The sequence below is a fragment of the Ctenopharyngodon idella genome, chromosome 12, assembly GCF_019924925.1.
Source record: "Ctenopharyngodon idella isolate HZGC_01 chromosome 12, HZGC01, whole genome shotgun sequence".
Classification (NCBI taxonomy): domain Eukaryota; kingdom Metazoa; phylum Chordata; class Actinopteri; order Cypriniformes; family Xenocyprididae; genus Ctenopharyngodon; species Ctenopharyngodon idella.
In genome coordinates, this window is record NC_067231.1 from 6,581,503 (window position 1) to 6,595,446 (window position 13,944).

The window sequence follows — 13,944 nt, forward strand, 5'->3', positions numbered from 1 at the left end:
CATAACATTTATGAAACCTGACAGTTGTGACCTGCTGTACTGTTACAGTGACCTACAGCTTTAGAAGCTATGCAGTTACAAAGAGGCTCCATTTTGCTACACAGCAATCATCAGAACGCTAATAAAAGCCCAAGTGCTCTTGGAGATGTTTTCCACATAAATGTGAGCATTCTAGGAGAAGCCATTTGCACAGCTGCCATCCAGATGTTCACCAAACACACCTCGCTCTCTTTCTCACACACTGCAAACCTTCCAATAACCCCAAAGTTCAAGTTAACATGAAACAGGCATTCACAATCCATTTTACTTCCATATTGTGGGTTATGTATGAATGGAGGAAAAAAAAAAAAAAAAAAAAAAAAATATTATATATATATACACATATACACACACACACACACAAACACACACATAATATAAAATATAAAATATACAATGATTTTGCAGTGTACTAAACACACATGTTCAAACTGTGATGTGGACTATGGTGCACTTACTGGTACTGGCCAGCTTGAGTTTGGTTTTTTCCTTGGCACTCCGGAAAATACCATTTGGCTTCACCTCATCCTCCTCTTTCTCATTGTCTCCCTTCCTTTTCTGCAGGTCATTCTGCTTCTTTTTGTAAGTGGGCTTGGGTTGCCGTTTAGTCCTTTGTTCTAGCTTGCTCTCGCTAGAGTCTGAGTCATCACCGCTCTCCGAGCCCGATTCGTACGGACGCTTGGGGGTTCGACGTGTCTTTCTGTCCTCCTGAGACAGCTTGTCCTCTTGTCCTTTGCTGTCCTTGCCCAGATCCACATCACTAGATGCAGGGGCAATCAAGTTGACAGAGCATGGCTTAATTAGCTCAGAAATGGCATTCCCGCCTTTTTCAGATTTGTTTGTGTTTTTGTCCTCCTCTGAGTGTCGTGTGAGCCAGGCTTTCTTAAGCTTGTGGTAGTTAGACTGGCACGCCTGCGCTGGTTGTCCGTTGGGCAATGGGCTGGCTTTGCTGGCAGGATTGCTGGGCATAGAATTATCCTGGGCGATGGTGGGCGAGTCCTGAGAGGATCTGACACTACTGCTCTCGCTCTCAGAGTTACTGCTGGAGCCACGAGACTGTGCCGCAGCTAGAGCTGCTTTGGCCTTCTTCAGGTGAACATAGTTCCTTGAGTAGGCCTGTGTGGAGCCAGCAGATCCGGCCTGAGGCAGCGAACTAGGGGAGGTGGTTCTTGAACCTCCCTCCTGCGACTCAATAACAGTGGCAGGGCGGCTTTTGGAAGCAGAGCTCTCCAGTCTGCTACTACCACTAGTGCCAGAGATGGAGAAGGACATATCTGCTCCATTGTAGCTCTGTGTGCTAAACGTGCTGCTGGCAGTAGCAATGGCTTCATTAGTCCTAGTGCTGCACACAGAATTGGCCACAACTGCCACTGAGCTGGGAATGACACCTGGTGATGCTCTAATCAGGTTTTTGTTGTACTGATCACTGGGATCCTCCAAATTTGTATTTGGTAGGATGACTCTCCCAGATTCCCTGCTCTCGGCCACTTTCAGGCAGTCTGCCTCAGTGCGGCCAGCAAACAATCTGCCACCAAGTTGCTCTTTGGAGGCGATCTTGGGACCTAGTGATCCGTCGTATTTTATGCAAGTAGAAGGGCGGACAATAACAGATGCCATGGCTGCCTGCGGCTTCCCTTGGCTATTCTCTGAATGCCAGGCCACTTTCTCATGGCTCTTTGCTTCCCCGCTAGTCTGCCAGGATTCGGCCGAGCCCAGCTCGGCTCCACTTTTTTCGTCCCTGAGCTCTGGGAGCAGGGTGGGTGGTTTCTGCTGTTCTGACACCTTTCCCGCTGAGCTGACAGGCTGGATAGGGGTGAGTGTGGGTGGGGAAAGGCGACCATAGGCCCCCTCCTTACGGTCAAGCGCCTGCTGGGTGGGCGGGTGAAAGACTGGCGCTCTACGTAAGGCTGGCATGCCCTTGGGCTGACTTGAGGGAGAGATGGCTGGGCTGCAGCGTTCGCTGAGCGTCACCACTGAGGTACTGAGTGAGTGTATGGGTGCTTGTTGACTGAGCTGTTCGGTTATTTTGCCCACCAGTCCCTCTCCCTCTGGCTGGTGCTTAATGAGAGGGGGAGGCTTGGACAAAGACTTGGTGTGGCTAGAGTTATACGAGCCTAAAGACAAGGGGCTAGAGGCTGCAGGTGCCTTGTCGAAGTACGGATTGAGATCTTTGGATTGGAAAAGTCGTGGTGGCTCGTTTACAACGCTATTTGACAGTGTGGTGAAGTAGTTGGTTTGAGGGAGGGACTGGGATATAGAGTGTTTGTACTTGTACAGATCAGCCACAGAGTGCTCCACCTCTTTCTCATGGCTTTTGGGCTGGGAGGGAATGCGGGAGTAGGGCTCACGCTCTGTCTCTCCGGTGCGAAGCTTGGCGGTGAAGGGGGCCATTTCAATGCTCTCCAGAAGGATGCGGCGGTTCTCTTCCTTATATTTGCTGGTGCGGTCGGGCCCATCCTGAGGCATGCGTGGTGGTAGTTGCTGCTTGCTGTGGGGTGACTCCATGTAGAGGCGGTGTAACTCCTTGTTGGTAGGTGTCCGGCTGCGGTCCGGCTCTTGCTTAAGGTGGGCACTGGCCAGGCTACGCATAGAGTCCACAAACACATTCTTGTCCTGATCTCTGAAGAAGCAATACAAAAAAAAAAAAAAAAACATCACAAAAAAATTGATGTCAGTGTGATAGAAAACATTACTCATTAAAAATGTAAAAAAATTTCAGATTTACTTGTATATCTGAAAATATCAAACTCGCATAAGTATTTTAATTCTTAAGGCATTTGTTAAATAGTTGTAAAATTTGTTCTAGGGTCAGTACTACAGTATGTTCCTTCTCAGATATTAGGTAACTGCACTGGGGGTGGTTCAAATGAGTACAGACATTCAGCGGGCTATAATAGAATAGTTTAATTATGTGCACAGTCACTGAATGAGCGTACAGTGCTCCTATCACATGGCATTTGTTCCACCTCGGGTCACAAGGTATTTAACAGCTAGCCGCAGTTCCAGGCACTGCAGGACTGTGGGAATGGATTAACCGTGTGTGTTAATGACAGACAGACAGAGACATAAGTGTGTGCGTGCTCACTCTTTGTGGAGTTCTCCGGGGGTTTTGGAGAGTGGCGGGCTGGAGTGTGAGCTGATCTTGATGGGTCGATGAGGCTCTGCGCTGGCTGGTCTGCCCGGGACATGGCTCAAAATCCCCATGCTGTCTGCTGAGGTTACAGGGGTGGGTTGGTGCAGCCAGGGGCTGGGAGTGTTCTGCAACACACACACACACACACACACACACACACAGACAGAAGGTCATAATGCACTCAAGGCAACATACACTTCTCTGACAGAAGTCAGAGCATACAAATTGTGCATAAGAATGACTGTCTCTCATTCTGATTTTCTGTGATTTCTCTCACTCATGCTTATAATGAACAATATGAAACAAACTGATTACAGTTGAGTTACATTATCTTGGAATATTCTGGGTTGACAGAAATGGAAGGAGTCTATAGGGAAACTATTGTATTATTTTCTGTGGTAACACACCTTTCATGCCATTGCTGCTGTTGATAGAACTAAACTTGTATTTGATCCAGAATGTTCCTTAAATAAGTTAAAAGCTAGGAGATGTGTCCATACATGATACAGCACATAGAAGCACATGCTCACACACTTTAAGCTTAATTGCTGTAGGGTAGGTTGTTTCAGGCTGAGTTAAAAAACAATCCCTGACAGCAGCAAGAGAAAGAGACAGAGTATTTGTCCCTCCTCTAGGGGATCTTATTACAACAACCTCAGTCACACATTGTGCATTTTAATTCACAACACATATTGGTGCAAAATACAGTCTATATAAATTATAACAGCTAGGGCTAGTAAACAGACAGGCGCACACACTTACCCTCCGAAGGCTGGAGTCTGAATTGACAGCATTCTCCGGATGTACCCACTTGTACCCAGATGGGTAGGAGTGGGTACCGTTTGGGTACTGCCAGATGATGGGATAGAGGCCGAGCTGGTTATATGAGGCACCTCCATGTGTCTGGGCCAGCAAGGGAGGGGGCTGCTGCTGGATGAACTGCTGCTGCTGGTGGGAATGGTGGTGTGCCAAGGCCAGGTGTCCGAGTCCTGCGGAGTCCAGCCGGGGATGGCTGCCCAGGAGAGAGGCTGGTGGAATTGTGGGCAGTACAGTGGGCAGCAGGTGTGGGTGGTGCACTGAGTGGCTCATGGAGGAAGAAGGGAGGAGGTGGGACGGGTGGTGTGAGCTGGGTGTGAGACACGTGGTGTGAGAAGAACCATGTAGTGGATGCAGGTGCGGGTGCAGGTATGCCACGTGGTTGCCGTCCGATTCAGGACGCACCAACGCAGGGTCCCGATACACCGTAAAATGCTCATTTTTGTCGACAACAAGAGGGCTTTTTGTGGATTCAGAGGGCACCCCACGGGCTGGCACAGGTTTAAAACTGGAGCGGGGTACATCAGGCTCAGGTTTGAGTGCCAAGCGGCCCATTGTAGGTAAGTTTTCAGGGTGGCGAGGTTTATGTTTAGACACCTCAGGGGATGTATTTGGTTTGGGCTTGGAGGATTCATGAATGCTGTGAGTTTTTGACTTTATGATGTCAGGTGAAGGATTGCACTTGGGTTTAAGGATGTCAGGGGACGAGATGGACTTAGGTTTGGGCAATTCAGGAGAAGGACTGAGCTTATGGGTTTTCCTGATGTCCTCGGTTAGCGAGGCATTTTTAATAACCATAGACGTATACTGCTGCTGGAGCTTCCCTCTCTCGCCCAGGGCTGCTGACTCACTCACTGATGTCACTGGCCTTATGACCTCAGAGTGGGCGAATTCGATTTTACCACCTTTGCTGCGAGCGTTCTGCTGCTGCTCGCCATCCGGCCTCCTGCACTCTGAGTGGGAGGCGTTTAGCACCAAAAGTCTCGATTCGGGGACGTAGGCCTCACACTTCTGTGATGCCAACAAGGCCGATACGGCCTCAGAATTCTCTCTGGAACTGGGCTGCGTGTTGGCATCTTCTGTGATATCAATCACGCACTTGGGCGTGTGCGTCCGAGGTGTCCCTGTGCCGTAATGGTCCTTAGAGAGGGTTTTCACAGTGCTTTTCATTTCGACAATGCAGCTTTGGACCTCTGCCGGTCCAGAGGCTTGGTTCTGTGTACAGGAGACCGGAGGAGGCAGTGGAGATCTCCTTTCTCCAGACCGTTCGCTATCCGCCAGCTGAGCCACCTCCACGGCCACCGGCTTGACGCTTTCATCCTGCATTTCATCCCAGGGAGAAAGCCTGTTGATTACACTCAACTCGTCCATGGGCTTGGATCCCTGGGACTTCTCCTCTTCCTCTGGAACTTTTGAAGTGCTCTTGCATTTGAGCTCATTTTCTGAACTGTGCTCTGATGAGGAGTCTATGCTCCGCTTGATAGAGTTCTCAGAGTCGCTGCTCTCAGAGAGGTCAGATGCTTCTGTTTTGAGCCGCTTGAGACTGCCCTTCTTGTCTTCTTCATCTGCTTTCCTCCTCTTGTTTGTCTGCTTGCTTTTGTTTTTAGAAGGATCTAGAAAAAATAAAAAAGAGACCCACTTTTTCAACACAAGAACTTTCAACACAGACACAAAATGTGCCACCAGCAAATAATTCCATGCAAGCTGAGCGCATGAGAAACTCAATCCAATTGATTATTTAAGCACGGATAAGGATGATGTCATTTTGTACTTAGGTTAAAGGCTGATTGAATCTTAAGTGCTGCATTAGAAGTGTGATGGATGGGACTCTGGTAGAATTTATGCACACTTAAAATGTCCATTTCACTGCGGTGGCTGCACTCACCTCATCTCTCAAAGACCCAACACCCTGCCAAACACTGTATTGCAGGAATTATGATGGAAGGATTTAAATGATCTTTTACCAGGTGGCCATCCAGCCAAGAAGCTAGCACTGAACCTATCCAGTAGAAGGTTTTGTCAGCTTAAATATATAGCACTAGACGGAGCCAAACATAATAGGCCTTTGTATAACATGAAAGCCATAATAGAGGAAAATTCAATCAATCCAGAGGAGATTCATTATGTTTTAATTCCTCAGAGTGAAGAGCTGCAATTGCTGTTTCATTTCTCATCAAAATCATAACATGACTGAATCAAAGCAATTCAGTCACAGACCTTTAGTCCTTTAAGCATAATTTATGAAAACATTTAACACAAGTAACGCAATACTCCGCCACATTCACCATGTTTAGAGCAAAACACGAGAGACTGGCAGGGAAGACGGAAGCAACTGTAATTTTTTTTTTTTTCTTCATAATTCGCAAATCTGCCACCTTTTCATAGAAGAAACACACCAACATTTTTGCACGTTAAAAAATAAATACAACCTTATGTTTGATCAATCACGTTTACAGACTGCCTCCGAAACTTTCGTCCGTCATTAAAAAATAGGATCGGGTTCAATTTTCTGCATTTTTCGCATCCGTAGCAAGCATTTTGAGAGGTGTTTGACAATTCAGAGCCACCGTACAAGCAAACGCCAAAAACCAGAATGGCATCTGACAAGTTGATTCACTTCGTCTCACAGCACAAAGCACTGTATGACAAACAAAGTGCGGAATACAAAGAGATGGAATATAAAGACTCTCCTTCCTCTCTAAGCAATCTCAGGATTGGATGGACCCAATATTTCCTCTTTCTTTTTAAGAAGAGAGAGGACAACAAAATCTTCCTCACTGCTTAAAGACTCCATTTTATATTGTTTTGCAAATTTTTTCGCAACAGATTAATTAATACACATTGGAATCAGTGTGAAAGGTTTGTGTGTGGCGAATTTTTAGAATGACGAACACAAAAAACACATACGAAAATTTTGGACTCCGTGTGCAAGGACCTTAACAACGATCAGTGTTTTACCTTTTCCTCCACTGTCCGATTTTTCATCTTTGATCTTTTCATCATCTGGAACGCTGCTGTCAGAACCTTTTCGACGTGAAGATCGTGAACCGCGTTGTTGACCTGGTGAGGACTGCTGCTGCTGCTGGTGTTGCTGGGATACCTGTTGCTGAGCATGCTGGGATTGTTGCTGCTGCTGCTGCTGGGCCTGAGAGGCCTGTTTGGGGGTGGAGCCAGAGGAATTCATCACGGGTCTGGGGCTGTTGGCCTGGGCACGCGTGTAATGACCCTGGAAAAACACAAAAAGAGCACAAACAGCAAACACAAGCATGAGAGGACTTGTGACAGATTTAGTTTATAGAGAGTGAGAGAGAATTTTTAAGTTAAAAACCACCAATATCAAAAACACTTCCTTGCCAGCAACAACTGCACTACACACGTCTGTAAAAAAAACTGTGGTCACAGAGCTAGGCTTAAAAGAAGAGTTCCTATGGCTCTTAAAAATGCTTTCCAACATTACACCTCAAAATATATTTTCACCCCAAATTTAATCCATGCAAGCACAGCGCGTGAAACGTTACTCGGGGTAAGCATTTATTGGAAAATTAGCACTTGTAATAAATTAATTCTAAATAACTATAATAGACAGGGATATGCAGGTGGTATAAAAGCAGCTCTAAATCTATGGAGAGAGGGGGGGTGCGGCCCGGTACCTGAGTGATTCCTGTAGAGCCGCTTGGTCTCCCTCCTGTGGTCTGCTTGCATATCCCCAATTAATGTTTAAAACAGGGAAACAGAGAAGAAAAACAAAGAAAAGAAAAAAAAAGTAAAGAAAAGAAAAGAAAAGAAAACAAAAACAAAAACAAGGTGGAACAGAGAAGTCTTGTTAATGATGAAGGGAGCAACGATATGTGTTCTACAAGGCTCTAGTTTTCTTTAAAAAGATTTTAAAAAAAGCACATAGGAACTTTACTTCAAAGCTAGCTACAGACACAACATCCAGTAAGAAGCACAGACAGACACTGGGACAGACATGCACAAGACAGAAATACAAACTGGCATATAACACTGAACACAACGTTAATCCAGGAATGTAGGTGTGCTGTTCATCTAGCAGCAAAAGCACATATAGGCATGGAGATATATGTGTGCTCTTGTAGGTTACACTCACATGGGCAGTGTTGCTGTTCTGGCTAGAGCGAGACCTGCGTCGCGACGTGATACCGATGTTTTCTCCTTTCAGTAAAGAATGGACCACATCATCCAGAAAGGTCATCTGTACCATGGAAGGGTCAACGTTCTGAGGCTCTAGTACCTGCACACAGAGTCAGAGGAGAGAGCAAATGTTTTTTTTTTAAACAATGAACCATGACAGGCATGCTTTAAAATCATTACAAAGCAATTTTCAGTTTTATTGTAATAATAATAATTTTGGCATTACCAATAGCAGGGCGTCTCATACCGTATTACATTATTAAAGAATATGCAAATCATTTTAGCGAACTAAAACATTGTATGGGATCAGATGTACCTGGTCATTCATGACAACCATAGTGCGGCTGAAGAGATCGTGGTGGGTGATGATGCCCGTGAACCACTGGGTGGCTGAGTCCTGTCTGTAAACTCGTACACGGTAGCCATTCAATGAATAGGGACCTGGAGATATCAGGAACCAGAAAACAATTAAAAATCAAAGTGTATTTTTGAAACAGTACACTAATTTAATAACAATCCCTTAAAGGGATAGTTCACCCAAAATTTTTGGGTGTACTATCCCTTTAATTTCAGTGTGGCATATCTACTCTATAAACAGTGGTTTCATACACATTGTCACAAAACTTTTTTAAATTGCATTAATTTTCAATTCATTTCAACAGAGCAGGAGTCATATGGACTACTTTCATGGTGCATTTTTGTTCTTTTTTTGGAGCTCAACAGCCCTTGGTCACTGTCTACTGTCACTGTACTGAAAAACAATGTGAGCATTCTGCAAAGCTCTCTTTTTGTTCATTCTGGGTGAACTTTACCTCAGGGATGACACATCAATCCTTGTATCTATATGCTGTTAGGCGCAGTGAATGCTGGCAGGTGTCCAAACTGACTGGAGCTCATTAGTGCAGGGCAGGTCATTCCCATTAATTACTCCTGAACACATCGCTCATATGCCCTGTTACAACAGCTAACCCTTTCACTGTCCTTGTGCCTACAACAACCAAAATGCGTCTCCCTCGCATACGCTTCACATGCACATAAACCATGGGGCGACGTCTGCACAAAACCACAGACCGTTTATTTCTTTCTTTTTGTGCTCTGTTTCCCCACCAAAACCTTTGGCTTTGAGATGCTTTCCATTCTGCCCTTGTCAACTGCCAAGTTCAACAATTATCACTAATTGTGGGCCTGGAATTTTGTTATGGACTTTGTAAACAAGAGCTTCTGCCAAGACCACAACAACACCCTTACTTCTGTAATTCTTACCAAGTGAAAAAGGGAGGGACTTTTCTGTTTTGGCTCCTGAAACGTGGGCATTCTGTACCAGAAAAGAGCTACAACTGAATGTGAGTTGGCAGTGGGTTTAGGAAGAATTACTCCCACCCCAAAACACTTTGACCAGGAAACGGAGGCTGAAGGTCATGCGAACATTACAATGGTAACTTCTCTTTTTCAAATCTATTGTTATTTGCCATTATTGTCATAACTATTGTTACATGAACATTGGTACTACAACTGAAATTAAGAGTCAACCAAAATTGTCAATGTTAATTATATTATTGTTGTTGAGTAATCATTTAATCTCATGTAACGTACATAACCTGAGATCACTTTAAGCAAGTAAAAAAGGTAATTTTTCAATTAATGTTGGCTTAACACAAAAGGCAGGATGGTGGGCACAAAGTATTGATGCTGTGTCATCTAAAAAGCATAGATTTTATATTAAAAAAAAAAAAAAAAAAAAAAAGGTTTGCTTTAGTTCGAACTGGCCCTTTAGGATAACTGATGAAATGTGACCAACATTACCTTGCATAAAAATTTCCTGAACTTTTTGGTCTTTCACCCAGGCTTTCACTTCTTCATGGAGATGTGGATAGTCCCTGAGAACAGGACTTAAACTGTCCACCTCATCCTGCAGAAAACAAAAGTAAAATGTTAGCATGTCACTTACAAAACTACACGGACACAATGCAAAGTCGAATCAGTGCTGGAGAATGAACCCACTGAGCAGTCACAGCATTTTCTATGACCTCTAAATTAATGGATCAACTATGCAAACAACTGATCAGATTTAATGTGAGCTCACATTTACCATTGCTTGTGAAATTTTGAATTCAAAATTCAGTCGTTTCAATAAGAATCAGTGTAATCTGGAGTTTGAACTCTGTGTAAATGATGCTTCAAGCATCACTATGGCCCTGTTTCCACCTGGTATTTATTAATCAGATCACAAGTGGACGATGGTAAATACAGGTGGGGTGTGAAACACTTTGAGCCTGTCCACTTTCGACCACTTCCAGAGGTAGTCGAAAACGCATTCATCCGGATTCCTTTCACAGTGTAAACACTGCGTTCAAACAGCCACAAAAGACCGCCTACTCTCAGTCTACTGACCAAACGTGTAAACATTATGTAAGCCCGCTAGCCAGATGGGATTTAAACTTCGTTGGCTGAAGACCCAAGTTTGTTTTGAAGACGAAAAGCGTACCAAGCGAAATGTTCTTTCACCATTCTTGATTTCTAAACACACACTCACCACAGTGGTCTTGTGGATGTCAGAGCAGAAATTAAAGCTGCTGCTCTCAGTATGTTTTTCTGTCGTCTCCGGTAGCAGTCAGTGTAAATTGTGTGAGCTTATTTTGTTCATTAGATTGAAAGATTTGAAAAAACAAACAAACATACATTTACCTGCCCATAGACCCTCCCCTTGAAGAAATCAGGACAGAAGTGGTCGAAAGCGAACAAAAGAGACAGATTAAAATACGAAGTGGAACCAAGTATGTCTTCCTCATCCACTTGTGATCCGATCGACCAAAACGGATCTTAATACCAGGTGTAAACAGGGCCTATATGATTGACAATGGAGCTATTTTTCATGCAAATATTTTGCCCAAATTTTGCAAGTGTTACCACACCTTTATACAGCAATCAAGTGCAACCATGTGTGAGAAGTGTGAACAAATCTCTCATGAGAACAATTTTACAGGTGCGGTTAAATTAATGCAATTGAGTACAAAAACAGGATGAGCATCCATTGCTAATAGCATAGAGATGTATGAAGCACAGTTCACACAGAAGTCACTTTCAAACCATGCAGCTTTTTGTTGGTCAGCATCGCAAATTCATGTGACCAACTTGAAAAATAGCGATATAATCTTCAAGTGGAACTTCACTTCAATCGCATGGATTCCTATTGAAAAGACTGGATTTTGCCCATTAAATTTCACAGAGCAACAGTAAATGTGACTGCACCTTAAGTCTGAGATTAATCTTAAGTCTCAGCAAACTGGATGATTTAAGGTGTCATACATGTCTGTAGTGATCTAAACAAACCCCTAAGCCTTAGTATGAGCAATAGCAATAGGCATTGCAATTACCAGTAAAACATTTCCAGTCACAGAGAGATTTGAATGATCTGATGAAGACCAGTGACCCACAGAATCTGAAACAAGTACAGGAAAGCTCTCACACCTCCTCACGCATGGCAACGCTACATTTCCGCTTCGCAGGAGCCCAGCAATGAAGCAGATGTGTGTGTGTGTGTGTCAGGGTCTGGCAGAGTGAGAGGGATATCCGCCCTGCACTTCCATTAATTGTTGATGGTGATGAGAAGTGGGGGGGCTGACAGGAGCTCCAGTTATTTACACAATCACACAGCAGGCCTGGTGAACACATGAACTGAGCCCTGAAAATACCCCACTGCTGCCACACACACACACACACACACACACACACACACACAGTAAACAAAAGCCTACACTGCTGTGATATGATTGCTGGCTAAGGCTGAATGACAGCACATCTGATCGGAAACGCAGATACTTCAATAGGCCATATTCAACCTTTGTGTAGAATTTTATCTATCCCTCTCTTTGACCCTTAAGGGGTGGTCACAATACACTTTTCGCTCCATTGGCTATGGGAGACAAGAAATGCAAATTCACAACGTGACCTCTTAGCTAAATTAAAATAACGCAAACTTTAAATCTGCAGGATTGTTGAATTATGTTTCTTAATAAGATGCTATGGAGTGTTACATCATATTACGACCGTTGTAGTTTCTGTAGTAATTTTGTGTGCTCAAAGTCTAGTGTAACTGCAGCTTTAGAATTAAACCACCTGTTTTCAATAGAGCTGTGCCTTTAAGAGTTCTATATGTAAATGACCACTATTTTAATTGGCTAACCTCCATGTACCAGTAATAAGGTTCACACTAACATTCATTAGGGCTGGTCAATACTGGTAGGTAAAGATATGTACAGTAAACGGCCGATTAACACTCACCAAATGCCAAATGCAAGTAAAAATCGGTGTTGGTGAGTATATGAAACTGTGTCAGTCGCCAGATGGCCAGTAACATTTTTATGAATTCTAACAATGCAATTTTATGAGAACATGAACGTGAACAATCCTAAATGACGCCCTGTACAATTGACGGGTCAGTGCTGCATCATCACGAAAATTTAAGCATTTCCAATGTAAATATTCAAGCGCTAGAACACGTGAAAGGGCGTGCTATGTTGGAAGTGCAACATCCGGAACATCTGAAGCAAGCGCTCTGAAGCCGCGTCTCAGACAGCACACAAATACTAAATTGAGCTGTCTTTCATACCTTCCTGTGCTTGATCGGACAAATTCACACAAAATGATATCAAAAAATGTCTGTCTCTCTTAGTATCCTAGTAAACATAGTTGGTTATGTCTTCAGTTAAGAAAGAAAACACATCATCCAAGTGTTCATTCGCTGTTTAAGTGACAGCATCCTAATAATCCTACTGCTGTCTGCGTATTTAATGTTAACAAAAAAAATAAATCAATAAATAAATACATTTAAAAAAAATCACTCACTACTCTTGAAATTTATAAAGGATATGAAGACTATGCAGTGTTATTTATTTGATTAGACTACTTTATTACATTTCTGTACCTGAAAACTCCTGTTAGACCCGCATGAAAAGCACTGTTTATTTCATTTAATATGTATCTTTGTTGTATATTTATTTGTGCTATTGCTTGTAATTTTATTATTCGTTCTTCTTTTATTACTGACTGTATACTTGTCTTTAAAATTACACTAGTTAAGCTAGTAGTTTTAGCCGTGGTATCGCAATTGGAATAGAGGATTGTGAATTTTCACTAGTATCTAAAATATTGGTGTCATAACTGCCTGTTTTTGTTTCTTGGCTGGTAAAAATAGTTTTGGCCGGTAAATTTTCTTAAATCACCGGCCATTGGTAGGTGTGGCAAAAAATGCAAAAAAGCACTGTATGTATATGTGGTCAAATGCTAATTTGCTCAATGTTATGATTTCATATTCTGGGACATATTGCCAATGTCACTGTGATGTCATGTTGTGATGATGTTTTTTCTTTACTTTTGGCGTGAAATATGCCATCCATGACATGTCTCCTTTAGGCCCTCCACTGTGGCTCATAACAAATGTCAGATCAGATTTGTAATTTAGAAGTGAAACCAGCAAAAATGAACCCATAAAGTAACATATTTGCATCTGATTGAGGATGTGTGTAGATTAGAAACTAAGTGGCACTGTGGTTTGTCTAAAAAAAATATAGCATTGCATCACCAGTGTGCCTAATCTTGGGCAAAAGTAAACTGTTCTATCCTCCTTTCCCTAGTGACAACCATTGCATTACTCACACACACATACAAACGCCTTCATTCTAGTTTCCATTTTAAAGCAAGAGCATTGCCGGACACATGATTTATTTATTGGCCTGCAGTTTGCACAGGGCACTTTCTCTCTTGGTGGCATCCAAGATTGGAATCTATTAGGACAGCCTGATTTC

The 13,944-nt window shown here is 43.3% G+C and overlaps 1 protein-coding gene across 5 annotated transcripts in view; it reads right to left on the reverse strand.

Moving 5' to 3' along the window:
* jmjd1cb (jumonji domain containing 1Cb) overlaps positions 1-13,944 on the reverse strand; it is a 149,314-nt gene that overhangs the window by 21,349 nt on the left and 114,021 nt on the right. For 3 of the 5 annotated variants that reach the window (XM_051915026.1, XM_051915023.1, XM_051915027.1), the window contains 8 exons: positions 9,944-10,049; positions 8,457-8,581; positions 8,097-8,240; positions 7,639-7,683; positions 6,947-7,214; positions 3,935-5,601; positions 3,125-3,297; positions 498-2,659 (listed from right to left, as the gene is read on the reverse strand). In XM_051915026.1, coding sequence (XP_051770986.1) covers positions 498-2,659; positions 3,125-3,297; positions 3,935-5,601; positions 6,947-7,214; positions 7,639-7,683; positions 8,097-8,240; positions 8,457-8,581; positions 9,944-10,049 — 4,690 coding nt within the window. The remainder of the gene's footprint in view (positions 1-497; positions 2,660-3,124; positions 3,298-3,934; positions 5,602-6,946; positions 7,215-7,638; positions 7,684-8,096; positions 8,241-8,456; positions 8,582-9,943; positions 10,050-13,944) is intronic. The other 2 variants (XM_051915024.1, XM_051915025.1) reach the window with 2 other exon arrangements.